Source organism: Corvus brachyrhynchos, unplaced genomic scaffold, assembly GCF_000691975.1.
Source record: "Corvus brachyrhynchos isolate BGI_N302 unplaced genomic scaffold, ASM69197v1 scaffold62, whole genome shotgun sequence".
Taxonomy (NCBI): Eukaryota; Metazoa; Chordata; class Aves; order Passeriformes; family Corvidae; genus Corvus; species Corvus brachyrhynchos.
The window spans coordinates 1,280,001-1,296,167 of record NW_008236629.1 but is presented as its reverse complement, the minus strand read 5'-3'; the positions used below and the strand labels follow the sequence as shown (position 1 = coordinate 1,296,167).

At 39.5% G+C, this 16,167-nt stretch overlaps 1 protein-coding gene across 2 annotated transcripts in view; it reads left to right on the top strand.

The window, feature by feature from the left end:
* Positions 1 to 228: 228 nt before the first annotated feature.
* The window catches only part of ABCC8 (ATP binding cassette subfamily C member 8), a 73,150-nt gene continuing 57,211 nt past the window's right edge, over positions 229 to 16,167 (top strand). For both annotated transcript variants that reach the window (XM_017726595.1, XM_017726594.1), the window contains exons 1-5: positions 229 to 449; positions 3,079 to 3,200; positions 8,788 to 8,954; positions 10,715 to 10,957; positions 11,808 to 11,996. In XM_017726595.1, the coding sequence (XP_017582084.1) occupies positions 244 to 449; positions 3,079 to 3,200; positions 8,788 to 8,954; positions 10,715 to 10,957; positions 11,808 to 11,996 (927 nt within the window). In that variant the 5' untranslated portion in view covers positions 229 to 243. The remainder of the gene's footprint in view (positions 450 to 3,078; positions 3,201 to 8,787; positions 8,955 to 10,714; positions 10,958 to 11,807; positions 11,997 to 16,167) is intronic.

The following is a 16,167-nucleotide window of genomic DNA, read 5'->3' as shown; positions in this document are numbered from 1 at the left end:
GTTGTTCATTTAAGCTGTGAATAGATTTGGAAAATGCTTAGTGCATGTAATTGCTTGATAGTAAGTTGCTAGAAGTATAGGAATTTAAGGCTTTGTCCTGTCTGCATTATTGATTTTATTCCATATGAAGTGAGGTAATGAGAACACAGTCCTGATAATATTCAAATGCATGTGTGTTTAACAACACAGCTGTGTCAATGTTGGTATGCTAGGTTGTTACATACGTGTTTTGGGGTTTTTTGTATGCAGGAACTTTGTGTGTCACTTTTGTTAAGAAAGCTCTCTATAATTCTCTTTTCTCTTTTAGGATGGGGAAGTCAGAGTTCCAAAGTACATATACATCATAGCACATGGCTTCATTTTCCTGGTCACAATTTACGCTGGATATTGACTTTTATCCTCTTGTTTGTGCTGGTGTGTGAAATTGCAGAGGGCATAGTGTCTGATGGGTAAGTGTATATGTCTGCCTTCTCCTGGTAGCACTGAGCAGTTTAAACATTTCAGGGTAGATATTTTCTCCCTGTCTAAATTCTCATCTAAATCACATTTCTTGTGGTAATGAACATATAATCTGTTTTGTTAGTGATTAACCTACCAACCTTGTATCAGAAATTCCACAGACCTTGCCAAGTGATGTACACACACACAACTGACCTTAATCATTTTTAGTTCAGCTTAATGAACTATCTTTCCAAAGAGTAATCATAGATAAATCCTAATGAGTCAAGCAGATGGTGACATTTTCGTGATGTGTTTTATGTCCAAGGACCCAGTCCCACAGTCCTTACTGAGGAGGAACTCCCATGTGCACAGTAGGTCACACCATTCCCCCCCAAACTGAGTTCTCTTCATCTAAATAAAAGGAATGAATCTTCCTGGCCTTATGTCACACCCCACAGAGTTTCTTCTGATGATTGTGCACTGTATCTCCTCTGTTACCTGGAGCAGAGCAGCTCGCATTATGTGAGCATGATCCATCATCTGTTATTCAGCTTAGGATGTCTCTAAACAGAAATCTGTGGAAAAAAATTATTCCAAGTGAAACAAGTGATACAGGAGAGTGATGTGTTATGAAAAAAGCTAATTATGTATAATAATGAATATGATCTCTTCCTCTGAAGAGAGGCATGATTTTTCATAATGATTATGAATTTGAACCCAAGGATTATGAAATCGAAGCTCCTCATTAAATAGAACAAAACCTCCTTGATTAGCCATCTATATAACAAGTATCCACCAACCAGTGTGAAAAGCACTGCAGTCTTCTGGTGTAGAAAATTATATCATCACTATTATTTTAACTTCTCTTAAACACATATAAATAGGATGTTTCTCGGTGCCAGTTTTTTTTAAAAGGATTTTTTCTCTTGCTTATTCAGAGTTATCAGGGTGTGGGATGCTCGGAGCAGAATCTCCTGCTTTGAGTTTTCTCCCTTATTTTGCTCTTTAGCAATGCCTCTCATTATGTTTATTTGCTATTTAACTTGACTCAGAACACTGCTGTTAAGTAATAGGTGTCACCTGATGAGACAAATCTCGGAGCTCTACTGGGGGAGTGCCAGCCCACAGTCATGCTTCCCGAGCATTCAGCAGGCTGGCGAGGCCTCCAGTGAATAGAAGAGAGTTTTGAGACTCATCAGCTTTCTAAGAACCAAAATGGATCGTGCTGGTGAGTCCTTTTGACAGCAACTGGGTGCTCAAGGCTTTGGCATCTCAGCAATGGAAGCAGCCTATTGGAGGTACAGTTATATAGGGGAATTCCAGCAACTGTGAAATAAATAGATTTTAGAAAGCCTCCCACTGCTGCCGTGTTACCTACTGAAGCTTAGGCTGTCTGAAGAAATCTGTTCCTGTTGCTTTTTTTTGTCCTTGCTGAGAATTCAGCCCTGATGTACAAAACCTCCTGGCTTTACTAGGAATTTCAGAGAATCCTTTCTCATTTTGCTGTATTGACATCCAGCTATTGTCAGCAAGAGGAATTGAGTGTTCATGTCACAGACTGTCAGCATGGCTTCAGCCAGAGTTCACCACAATCTTCATTGAGGGAGAGCTCTCCTTTCTAGAGCAGAGATGCAAGAAATGGTTGTCCTGAGCTCCTATGGTTCTGCTAGACATTTGGGAAGTTCTGCTCTCAGAAATGTGATGTCCTGTGATGATCTCCCATCTCCCTCCCAGCACAGTTCTTTTTATCTCTCCAAGCTCCACAGAATTAGTGTTTGATGCAGAAAGAAGAAATCCATTCAGAGGACAAGGTGTGAATTTCCCTAAATGTTTGTGTCCTGAAGTCGTCATCTTGGTGCCTCTTCTCCTGAAGCTGGTTGGGAGACAGAGGAAGTTGTATGTCTTGATAGCATAGGGCACCCAATTCTTTTTGTGAAAGAAAGAAAAGGGGAGAGGGAAGGAAGAGAAAGTAACTAGGAGGAAAGAGAGGGGAAATCATGTTACTGTTGAATGCTGCACAAACCAACAACATTGCCCCAAAGGGCTGTATTTGGCAGGACCCCTTCTGCTACTACCTGAAGCAAAGCATCAGCACAGTTTTGCTTTACAGGACAAAACATCAGGGTGTATGATTCTCTTATAGGGGTTTTTTTGGTGGCTTGCAGTCATGAAGACAGACCTCACTGTAAGTAATTCCTGTGCTATGGTGCTGTTCCTTCTCCCAAACTGAAAAAAATGAAACACTTCCACAAAATGCTTCTGTAGAAAATCTTGAACTGTGCTGTCAGTTGGTCTTATCTGCATATGTTGATGGACAGCTCCCAAACTAGTTTAGCTTAAATTAACTTCTCTCATTTTGGAGATGAGCTGCTTGTCCTAATTTAAACAACGTTCCAGTTGGTTTCAGTAGGAAATAGGAGTACACACCTTTAATGTTAAGCACACAGGGGAGGAATTTGAAATCCACCTGTGTGATTTAGGAGCATAAATTCAATTAAAACTTGCAGAGGTTTGCATCCATAACTCATTCTAGAAAATCTTACATCAGAGCCGGGTACAGGGTACAATTAATGAATTAAAAGGGAAACATTTAAATAGGTGAGAGGTGACTCTTAACAGATGTTTTTTCTTTCGAAGGGTTTCCGAATCCCGCCATTTACACCTGTACATGCCGGCTGGGATGGCGTTCCTGGCAGCCATCACATCAGTTGTCTATTACCACAATATTGAAACATCCAATTTCCCCAAGCTGTTAATAGGTATGTCTCAAAACCTACGAACCTGGAAGTGTGACTGTGGTGCTGTGTGTCTGCTCCCTCGGTGACAGGTCACTGCAGTCCTGTACGACCAAAGCTACCCCTCTATGTATGCTCAAACAGTTCATTATTTTTAATGCTTTTAACTTCTAATAATACTCTGTGTAGTGTTCTCGGGGATCCAGTGAGCCAAAGGCTTCTCTAGGAAAAGCTGCTTCTGTGGGAAAAGTAGCCTGGGAAATTGTAAACTCTAAATCCAAACCCCCTGCTTGTCAGCATGTTGTGTGTAAGCATGATGTAAGAGTGAAGAAATCTTCGTGTGCATGGTCTGTTGAAATATGCAAGGAGTTAAGGAATGACATCCCTGACTTTTAGTTGTGAATATATTACTCTGCCTGCTTGCTTGTGCTTCATGTTCCTAAAACTCCCTTTGAAAACTGCTTTAAGACCTTTTGAATGAAAAATGCTATGTATGAGAACTACCTAGTCTATTCTGTATTTTGCAAGAAAATGAATAAACTGTAGCTATAGAAGACCCACTGCTGCTGACAGTCATGAAGTTGGTGATGTGTACTCTTCTGTTTAAGCAGACTGCAGGCTGGGGATATCTACATGCTTAGACACATCCTGTTACCTGTTATTTCTTTGGTGGTTCTGGCTCATCAAATTTTGTTTGAGCTGGACTTCTGTATCAATAGATCCTGCTAAAGTTTGTCTTGTGCCATTGTAGCTCAGTGTTTTAAAGCTTTGTCTAGTTTTTGTCAGGTGGGGAAAAGTCAGTAATAACTAGATTTGAGAAAGTTTTAAATACTGAAGATTATTTTGAACTGTGTGTTGTGGTGAGAGAGAATCCTCTTCTGCAGAAGAAGGCTGTTCCTCTTGTAAAAAAAATTCCTTTCCGAAGGCTTAGACTTCTATCCAGGCTTAGCAACCTTTATGTCTTCTCATTTGGGACTGCTTTTCTTCTTGTACCCTTCTTTTAAGTAGGATCTTCTTTATCCTTTATGAACAGGCAAGGTCATTTAGTTGCTTTTTAAGTAAGTCAACAGTCTTTTAATGCCTTCTCACAGGAAGGCATTACGCTTCAGGAAGCATTGCTAGACTGTTACAATTGCCTGTAAAGCAGGCAGTGGTTTTTGTGGTTTTGTTTTTGTGGTTGTTTTGTCGTTTGGGCTTTTTGTTGTTATTTCTGATGTATAATGCAGTGTTAAATAGTTTAGTGTCACTACCACATTCCTGGAGAAGGGTAGCACAAAGTTACAGCTGATAGTTGATTACCCATTTTTGCATAATTCCTGCTCAGTGGAGATTTCTTTTTTATGATAATGTTTTTCAGTGTTTAGAGTGCTGATGCTGGATAAACTCTGGACAATCGTTGAATACTAAATAGTTGTACCAGTGAATACCAACACTTACTTAAGTATTATGGATGAATTTTAATTTTGCAAAAATTTCCAGGGGACAGACTCCCTCAGAAAATCTGATCTTAATAGCTCTTAGGCAAAAAAGAAAATTATATCATCACAGTCTTTCCCACTTAGTTTGTCTGATTTGAATTTTAATCCAAAGTCTTCACAAGCTGATGGTCTTTGATTTTTATTTTACTTTTTCTTTTGTTTTTCTTTTATTTGTCTTAAGACAGATGTTTCTGGAAGTCTCTATCCTTTGCTCTTAACTGCACAAACTGTGAGGATTGTCATCTTTCAATCTTAATTGCAACTACTCTGTATTGACATCTGGGATGAGGCAATGAGCACTTTATGCAAATGAGCCCAGTATGGATAGTTAAGTTATGCCTTTACTCAGCTATCAACCTGTGGGGAAACACAAAAGGTGGAAAGGATTTTAGGTGTGAGAAATAAAAGCAGGCTTCAGAAAACAAAAGGATTTAGGATTCAGCTAAATCAGCTGTCCAGGTTCCCCATCCTGTTTGTCGACAGAGACGCTGACATCAACCCACTAGAGTGCAGTGTGGCCATGAAGCAGCTTTGGAGCCTCATTTTATGAGGTAAATGAGAACCACGAGGAAAAGCTAAAGTTGGTGATAAACTTTTTGCTGGGTGTATGGGAAACAGGGCTTGTGTGGAAGAGATCTAATATTGCACATGTACACACACAGAGTAAAGTAGAAGAGCTGATGTGACATCTTGCTGCTTCTGAGCATCAGTGAATTTCCAGCAAACTGCAGGGCATCATCTGCCTCAGCTGCAGGGTAAATGCTCACAGCTGCAAAGAATGGTAGCTGTTTAAAGCAAAGGCTAATAGAGCCTTATCCAAAATCTATTACACCCAGCAGGGGAACTCTCACTGATGCAGTGCAGTGGACCCTTAAAGGTCTGTTCATTAATTCTGAACAGGGTGAAATTTTCCACTCTTTTGAAATTTTGAGGTGTGTTCTTTTTTAAAAGATCCTTTTCACTCTGTGCCTTAAAGAAACCAAAACCATTTGTAGCTCTTCATAAACAAGAGGCAGATGCCATGACAGACGCGGGGATTAGTGTGTTTCCTTGGGATATGCAAAAAGGGGGCTCAAAGTTCCTCTACTGAGCCTGCCTTTCAGCTTTAGCCCAGGCACTTGGCTATTTTGAAGTAGTCATTCTTAGTATTTCTTATCAAAAAAAGTTGACAAGGTTTGGAATATTTATTCACTGAAGCTAATGATTGAGTCCACGGATGCAGTTGAGTGTCCCAACTATCGGAACACCTTGATCTGGTCTGAATATGTTTTTCTCCATATGATTTTGGTCTGTAATTGATTATATTTCAACAAATGTAACTGTTCCTATGCTCTTTACCAGGGCACTCTCATAATAATGGTGATTTTGATGCTCTTTGCACCTCAGGGAAGCATAACATTTGTACAGTTTAGCAGGACTCATTTAAGAATAGTTTTCATACTGAATTGGAAAACCTGCTTTCTTTCTCAACATTCAAAATATGCAATTGAATGATAGCATCTAATTCCACTATTTTTTAAGTTAATTTCTTTGTTTTATAGATAAAAAACCTCAAAAATTAGTAGTAGGAGAAAATTTTGAAATAACAACCAGACTTTGAGTTTTTAATCTGAAATGGATGGTAGTGTGGGAACACATTAATTTTTTTATTTAAGAAAGCTGTCCTCTTTTTTAACCAATCTTAATCATATGGCTGCCTTACTACTACTACACAGGGATCTGTTTTTCTACTTTAAAATTCTGCTCCCTTTACATTGTAGTTGTTTCCCGTGGAATTAGTTTATTCTCTAAGATGGAACTTCCTGCATAAAAATAACGCATATTGCTTAGCACAAAAAATTCTCTCCAAACAGGCAGAGGTTAATTAATAAATCCCATCCAGTTAAGTGTGTGGCTTTTTAGATTTGGCTTAATTCAATAAAGGTGTACAAGAGTTTGAGTTGCATGTTGCCTTTTTTTCAGAGGTGTGGCCCAGGAAGGAATCTACCCCCTGGTGTTGTGGGTTGAGGTATCTTCCATGGTCCAAGAAAAACCGAGGTCATTTAGGCATCTAGAGTAGGTCTAAAGCAATCCAGTAAATGCAAGCATGCCTCTGTGGTCTGATCACTTCACAGTTCAGACCAGTGGAAGTTCTCAGAAATAATTTCTAAAAACTCTCAGCCGAGATGTAGTCATCAGCCAGATGATGAAAACATCATCTGTAAAGAATAGAGCCATAACTGTATGTTCCAAGGAGCCTTGAGTGGCCTGTGAGCATTGTCCAGATCAGATTAGATACACTTGTGTTCAAAAATGACCAGCTAAGTAAATTCAAGTTTACTCCTTTACTGCTTCTAAGGAAGTGTGACAGCAAGTGGCCACATATCACCTGAGAATATTGTTTGGCACTTTTTAATACTTCTTAGATAAAAGATAAATTAATGTTAATAATAATAAAAGGTCATATTAACCCTTATTTAAACCATAAATAGGAGAATGGCTCTGCTACTTCTTATTTATAATTCCAAGCCATACTCAAATGCCTGTGGGCTTGGTTGTTTTTTTGGAAGTCCTCTACTGGTGGATATTTTCAGTGTGCAACATTTAAGTCCCTTTTATTCCAAGAGGGATGTGTTCTCAGCCTGCTGTTAGAAGAATTAGACAAAACAAGGATTAACAGATCAAGGTGGTTAAGAGTAGAACAGCATGGAATGTAATTCTTGGGTGAAGTGAGACTTTATAGTCAGAAGTATTGCAAATAGGGAGGAACAGTGCCTCAAAGAAAGGAAGCAGTCTGAAACAGGATGAGAAACAATCTAAGTTGGGAAGATGGTAGGAAACCTCACATAAAAAACCTGAAGTTTTATAAGAAAAATTTGGTAAGTACATCTTTTAAACCTTCTCTGCAACTGCATCAACCACTGAAGTACAGTGTGCAAATACCTGACCACTCTGTTTTCTTCTTATGAACTGGCCTGTTAATTTTAGAGGAAGAGAGGCTCCCTTGGCAAATGTCCTAATGCACGGTGTTCCTGTACTGTTCCATTTACTGTCCTCATTTAAAGGAGAGGTTTTAACTTGATTTCTGTAGAAGCAGGACTGGCAGTCCCAAATCTCACATGGATTCTCCGCGTTGAATTTAGCTTTGCTTGGAAAGGGTAGCCCCAGAGTACATCTCCAGAGAGCTTTCTGGTGCCTCAGGGTAGCTGGAACACGACCAATTCTTTGAAATTTATGCAACTTCCTGATGATTATCCATATTTAAGCTAGACTTACAGTTGCTAATGCCTTGGTTGAAGTCTCTCTCTGATGTTCCGGCAAGACACTTGGAAAGCACATCCAAGCTTTTCTTGGCAGTTAGAGCTCATTCCATCTGTTGCACCATGGCAGATGCAGCAGCAATGAAAGATTCATTTAAAAGAATATAACCCTGGGAGGAATTTCCTTAAAAATAGGGAACAGGAGCTGGCTTAGGGTGTGATGAATGGTATGGAGAGTGCTTCCAAATCACCAGAGCTTATCCCAGGGATTATTTATCTATAGCCGATGGTAGCACGAGCACTTTTAGACAAGAGGTTTGGTAGAACACTAAAAAGTAAAAATTGTATTCCGTGAATGCCGGAGTATCCTTCCTTGATGTGACTGTTTTACCTACACTGTGAATTACATAGATGGAATTTGTGTTGAACAAGAGTGCGGCACCAGTTTGGATAAGTATTTTAATATCTGTTCCTGACACATCCCAGATATTTGCAGGGAATTTGCCTTCAAGCCACATTTGTAGCAGTCTTGTAACATTAACCAAGTCTGAAGAACATCATTCACAGGCACCTTCACTTTTGGAGCAACACCCTCCCTTGAGCTGATCATGCGGACACATGTTTACAGCAGATGGAAATTTCCTTCAATTTCCTTCAGCAGACTTTGTGAAACTTTTCAAATATCACTAAATCTAACAGAAAAGGCATTTAGAACTAATATTATCTTAATATTTTAATATTTGTGGAATTGAGTTAGGCTTCTGTTTGAGATGAGAAAGGCCACTCTCTGGTTTTATATATTTTGTTGCATTCTTTCTTAATTATATTTTATAGTGCCATTGTATGCTTTTGCAACTATGGAGCTGATTCATTTGTTTGGTTTTTTCTCCACAGCATTGCTGTTCTACTGGACTTTAGCTTTCATAACTAAAACCATCAAATTTGTAAAGTTCTGTGATAATGGGGTTGGATTTTCTCAGCTTCGATTTTGCCTCACAGGACTCTTGGTTGTTCTTTATGGAATGCTACTAGCTGTAGAAATTAATGTCATTAGGGTGAGGGTAAGTAACGATCATAAAAGTCCCCTTCTGTGGTTTTTATTGGTTGTTTTATTCCCTTTTCTGGGTTCTTGGTGTAAAATGCATTGCTAAAGAAGAAAGAAAAACCAGTTAGAAATCCATTTGACAATCAAAGGTTAATGCTATTTTACTAGGCCAGATGAATCTGTAATTTCAAAAAATGCCAGACTCTGTTGTTAATTTAAGATCAATTTCATCTGTTCAAGTTTGTTGCAAATTTTTAAATGATTCTGTTTCAGCCATGACAGCCAAGTGTTTCTGATGCAAGGGAAGACTGGTAGAAAAGAATTGTCTGCTCTATCAGAGAATATCGTAGACACACAAACAACATCTCTCATTTTCCAGGAGACAATCACAATTAGTGGTTTATTTGGGCTACTGGGGTTCCTCCCAGCTATATTTCCCCCCCCCAATTAATGTCATTAGGGTGAGGGTAAGTAACGATCATAAAAGTCCCCTTCTGTGGTTTTTATTGGTTGTTTTATTCCCTTTTCTGGGTTCTTGGTGTAAAATGCATTGCTAAAGAAGAAAGAAAAACCAGTTAGAAATCCATTTGACAATCAAAGGTTAATGCTATTTTACTAGGCCAGATGAATCTGTAATTTCAAAAAATGCCAGACTCTGTTGTTAATTTAAGATCAATTTCATCTGTTCAAGTTTGTTGCAAATTTTTAAATGATTCTGTTTCAGCCATGACAGCCAAGTGTTTCTGATGCAAGGGAAGACTGGTAGAAAAGAATTGTCTGCTCTATCAGAGAATATCGTAGACACACAAACAACATCTCTCATTTTCCAGGAGACAATCACAATTAGTGGTTTATTTGGGCTACTGGGGTTCCTCCCCGCTATATCCCCCCCCCCCCCCCTCTGCAGTGTCTGCAGTCATAATCTAAATTGAGACTTTGGAGACTGCTGGATACATAAATGCCAAAGTTCCCTTCAGGTGGCACGCACCAACTGTGTGCAAAAGTTAACTTCAGGAGGGAAAGAAATATTCTCATGCAAATTTTCTTGCTTCAGCACCAGTAGCTCCATGTGCTGAGCTAACAAATGTGAGGCAGTGTGGTGTGGGAGATGAATCCCAGTGATAACCTCAGGACTGTGCCTAAGCTCCTGTCTCCCATCTTGTGCTACCTGGAACTCAAAGCAGTGCTGGGGCTGTACTGTTTAAATAATTGAGGGGGGCAGTCTCTTCTGACATGTCTCAAGTGAAAGGACAAGAGGAAATGGCTTTAAGTTGTACCATGGAGGTTCAGATTAGTTTTTAGAAAACTTTTTCACTGAAACAATGGTCAGGCACTGGAATAAATTGCCCAGGGAGGTGGTGGAGTCACCACCTCTGGAAGAGCTCCAGAGGTGTCTGGATGTAGCACTGGGGGATATGGTGTAGGGGTAATTATGGTGGTGTTGGTTTGGTGGTTCAACTGGATGATCTTGAAGGTCTCTTCCAACTGTGATGATTCTGATTCTGTAAGGTGGGGGTTTTTTTCCTACAAGTATGCAAATTTTTGCACCATAAGCGAAGTCATAGTAAATTATAAGAATTATTTATTTCTAGACTGGATGCCTCTGATTTTCCTCAGTACCTGGGGAAACTGGATTGCTGTATTAGTTGAATTTGAATGTCTTTTGAGAAATCAAGACTGATTCATTGATTATCTGCGATGTTCTTATCTATGCTTTGTGCACTTTTATTTTCTATGCATTTACTGTGATTCTGCTGGCATTTTTCTGGATTTCAGAGGTATGTTTTCTTCAAAACTCCTAAAGAAGTTAAACCTCCTGAGGATCTCCAGGATCTCGGTGTCCGATTCTTGCAGCCCTTTGTGAATCTGTTATCCAAAGGAACATACTGGTGGATGAACACATTCATCAAGACTGCCCATAAAAAACCAATAGACTTGAAAACTATAGGCAAGCTTCCCATTGCTATGAGAGCTCTGACCAATTACATTCGCCTTAATGAGGCCTTTGAAGCACAGAAGGTATGCAAAGCATGGAGTCTCTGTCTGTCTGCTTACTCAGGGCTTGTGTTTTTCATTAGCTTTTATCATATAAGCACGATACAAAGTGATACAAACAGATATTATGCAAATGAAGTATCCATTAGCATAGCTGCCCGTACACCAAGAGACCACATACTCAGTTGTACCTCGTACAATAATGGAATTTCTCTAACCAAATGTGCATGTCAAACACATTATTGGTTAAATGTGTGTCAAATGCATATGGCCTCTGTTTTGATGTGTAAAGTAAGCAGAGACTGTGTTCACTGAACACCATTATTCTTCCTAATAAGACCTTGGAAACATTCAATTACAGAGTCAGTATTAATGAGGCCTTACAGGGCTATTTTTTTTTTCCATGTTATTTGAATTTGTCCATAAGAGAGTTCAGGGCTGAAACTACCTCAGTTCAAATTAATTTTCACTCCTCAGTGGGAGCTGAGCATGTTCAGGATTGTAAGGGAATTTGTTTGCATCCTGCCTAAAAAGTGTAGGTTTCCAGTCTCTGTGTTCACTAGAGAACAAAAAACTGTCACTTCCCTCCCTCTTCTTTTTTTCCTCCCTCAGCAGGCCACAAACAACACTTGCTATTAAGGATAGGAGAGAAATCATGGTTCTTTTTGTGAAGTGGAGGGATGTGCAAATTAATGCTTTGTTCTGACGCTATAAAAAGAAATGAAACAATAGTTGTAGTTCCTCTGCTTTTCTAGCTGAGAGATTACAAATGGTTGTCCATGAATTAAAGCAGTGATAAAAATACCAATGATTTATCAGACCTGAGGCTAATTTATGACATAATTCTTACTAATTTTAATTTAATTCTGCCCAGAACAAAAGATCATCATCTCCCCAAGGATCCAGATCCATTTGGCGTGCTCTCTGCTGTGCTTTTGGAAGACCCTTACTTCTCAGCAGCACATTCCGTATTCTGGCTGACTTGCTCGGATTCGCCGGGCCACTCTGCATCTCCGGGATTGTTCACAACGTCGGAAAAGGAAATAACACCATCCGCCCACAGGTACTGTCAAAATGTCATCAAAAGAGAGGAGTCGAGGAAGTGATGCTGTGACTCTGTATTGTTTGTCCTCAGCAAGGAAAGCCACTCTGCACTGTGTTTGTGAATGCTGGAAGTGACAGTGGGAATGTACTGCCTGATCCCCACTTTTATACTGTGGTGAAGTGTGTCCAGTGCAGGGCAACAAAGGTGACTAAGGGATTGGAGCATCCCTTGCAAGGATGGGCTGAGGGAGCTGGGCTTGTTCAGCCTCGAGAAGAAGTGACTGGGAGGGGATCTCAGCAATGTATGCAAATATCCAAAGGGAGGGTGTCAAGAGGATGGAGCCTGGCTCTGCTTGGTGGTGCCAAGCAATAGCACAAGAGGCAATGGGCAGAAACTGATGCACAGGAGGTTCCACCTGAACATGAGGAAGAACTTCTTTAAAGTGTGGGTGACTGAGCACAGGACCAGGTTGCCCAGAGAGGTTGTGGAGTCTCCCTCGCTGGAGATACTCAAGAACAGTCTGGATGCAATCCTGTGCAATGTGCTCTGGGATGGCGCTGCTTGAGCAGGGAGGTTGGGCCAGGACTGTGGTCCCTTCCAGCCTGACCCATTCTGTGATTCTTTTGGGGGCAAAATATGTGACCCATGCATCTAGTCAGCCTTGCATTCTGGAAAATAACATTCAAGATAACAGTGAAGCATATCCAGAATTCCATTTATATCATAAGGAATTTAGGTACAGTCTTGAGTAGAGATTGAATCAAGTATGTGATTGAGTGCTTTCCAGAAAGGAAAAGTGTGTTTTTAATAGGCTTGGCTTTTCATTTCCAAAAATGAGGGATGTCTAAGAGGATTAAAGCAGAGTTTTGTCATCATCATAAAATGCCAAGTAATTTAACTGCAACCAAGAATTTCCACTAGTGCCTTTGGGGAGGTTAGTTTTATCAACTGAAATATATTTTTAAAGCATGCTGTTTAAATGAGTGCTCTCCAAGAAGAAGCAGACATATTTCTTGATTAACAACCAAAAAAAAAAGTAACTCAGGAAGCATCTTTTCATTATAAGGTGAGGTCACTCAGGCTGGATTTCTATGAGATAGATCAGTTTATTCCTACAGCTCACTAAGTGTCTGATATAAGACTTTAGAAATAAAGTCTGTTGACACTAATGGAAATATACCCATTCATTCAAGTACACTTTGGATTAGGTCCACTGTAAATATTGAAGTCCATCAGCTGCAGTGCAGAAAATTTAACAAAGGCCTCAGGCTAAAATTAACTGTTTGTCCATTTTGCAATCCTTATCCTAATATTTGGAAACTTTATTATAGCAAGTAGGTTCAGTGGAAACCAGTTCTAGCAGGAAATGAGAAAATTAAGACTATAGGGCTATGTTGCAGCAAAGTACTGTGGAAGGTCTTGAGCTCTGCTTTTCAATAATTTGTTTGGGACACTGTTTCAGATGAAATTGTGATTTGATTATAATTTACAGATTGTCCTATTTAATTTTCCTGTAGAAGTGCCAGCTACTGCTTCTCTTTGAAAACAGAAGTTCAGGTCTGGTCCTTATAGACCCTAAGAAGAGCTTCATCCAGCCTGGTATCCTCACTCACTAGCTAAGCAGTAACCTCACTGTTGTCATTTACACTAATTTGGCATCCCCTAACAGCAATAATCACTGATGGTGGTAGTCCACAAGTGACACTTAAGGATGTATTCTAGATTTGCTAAAATGTCTCCAAGAGGCTTTTCCTTATGTTTTGACCTGATTAATACACATTGTTTTTTATGGTGTCTAACTACATTTATGTTTGAAAATTGCTTTTGCTGGGTTAGATGAAATGTCTTTCTAATGAAGGGTTTCAATCCCAGCTACCTGGAAGCAGACTGGGATGTTCAGGAAGGCTCCCATGGGTGTTCACTTACCTAACCAACTCGGTCAATTTTGGAAAGAAATACACCAGCTCTACTACTAGGAATGTTATATCCCTGCTTGTAATGAGTCAAAAGAAGAGAACCTTGCCTTAGTGTTTGCATCTGTGAACCTCATAGGTGTGAGAAACAAGCTTTTTAAAATGGTGTCATAGGAAGGTAAAGATAAGTTGGGGGAAACAGTGTTTGCGCTTGGTGTGCTGCTGAGTTTGAGGGCACTGGAAAAGAGTTGCCACACAGTGGGGCAGAATCAGACAAGCAATATAAGGTGTGAGTACAGTGGAGGGTGTCTTTTACCCACCTCTTACCCATCTACATCTTAAATAGTTTAGATTGAGGAGATGTTGTAATGAGTCAACTGTATCTTTCAAACAGAAATAATCTTTGTGAAACAGAAGGCGAAGAGATATACTACTTGTTCTGTTCCTCAGGTCCTTTGTGACAGATATAACCCACCATGGAGCTGTAACTCAGATCACATGGGTGTCACAGGCAGTATTAACTGCTCTAGTTAGTGCTGGAGTTAGTCAGAGCATGACATCGTCTTAAATTCTGTCATGCTCTTATGTTTATTTATAACTCCAGTATCAATATTTATGGCCACCCCAGAATGTTCCTATGACATGGATTTCTCTGAGTGTTAATCATTTCACACTGAAGAAGAGACTGACAGAATGATAACCTTTATAATTTGCTGGTAGCACCTTCCACATTGCAATATTAGGATTAGCAGTTCCAGTATTGAGAGTAGCTGCTGACATAACACATTCAGAGATGCACCAAACATGTTATTTAAAAAGCTCTAGAAGTCATAGGGCCCATTGTAGCAAAAAGCCCACTCCTGACATTAGGATTGTGTGAGTCCAGAGTCTTTAGGCTTTTAAAAAGCAGCTTTTTGCTCAGCCTTTTACTGGTTAGAGCCACTTTTAAGAATTGGTGTTACCCTGAAGTTGTCAGGAAGGTGGGACACTGAATATTCCCAAAGCCATTTCTGAAAACAAAACATCTAATTATTTGCATCAACTTCTCAAACAAGGTTATTTGCCTCATAAGTGAAAGGTTCAGGAAGTGTTCAGGTATTTCTGTGTTTCCTGCAGGCTGGTAAGTGTGTGTTGACACCTCTTGTAGTGTAAACACAGGTATGTTCAGTGACTTTGTAAGCCATAATGGCCTGATAATGCATCTGAGCCTTTGGCAAACGTCTTGGTGCTATCAGCAAGTGTGTGATCTTTATGTATATATGTTTGTCCTCCTTTTCTCTCAAGGGAGTATTGGAAGAAAGGATGAGAATGTTCATCTCACTCTCCCTCCTAGTCTATTATATAATATTTTGATGGGAGTCATTGCTGTACCAAAATCTCATTGCTAGACAACCATGATTTGTCAAACGTAGTTGTGGAAAAAGACACATATTTTACATACAGTCAAAAGTGGTATTAGCTGCAGAAATTAGCAGTATTGGCCAGATGCACATGTACGACAGCACTGAAAATCTGAATTTGTAAGACTCTAAATAATCTGGAAGACAAACTCATTTTTAGTTATAGACTATTTGTAGTATAAAATGCTGCTGTAGCCTATTTGAATTGGTATGGGATAAGTAATAAATTAGGGCTTTAAAATCCCTTTAGGGTGCAAATAGGTAAAATAGCAGTTAAATGTCTCTTTATCTGAACATAATTGCTGATGTACTATAATTGTTCAGAGTTTTGCACTTGATACAGATTTTAAAAATCTTCCTTCTTTCAAATTCCTTGGCACCCCTGCTCCCATTTTCTCCTTTGCTTTATATCTCTGACACTGACTGGCCACATTTTTGGTTCATTTGGCCTATTATTTTTTTCCTGGGCTGATTTTCTTATCTCAGTGATTTGAATTGGCTCAGGAAGACATCCAGTTAGCTCCCCAGCTAGTGCACAGGAAGCAGCAGAAGTGTGCAGGTTGGAGCAACCCAGGTGTAAATAAGAATAGGGAGAAGTTCATTCCTTTTCCAGCTGGCTCAGCCAAAAGAACTGCTTTAAAAACTAAATTTTGCCTCTGTATAAACTTGCCATATGGGGTTTTTATGAAGTTGACTGCAAGGTGCAGATCAGATCTAATAAAATGTACAGACACTGAGAGTTTGTGAAATATAGCTGATTAAGTGTTATAGCAGTTGTGAAAACTTCAACAGCAAAGAAACTATGTAGGCAAGAAAAAATTTGCTGAGCAAGGGATACAGCAGGAGTGTAAATGCAAGAAGCCCTCTGAGAGGGAA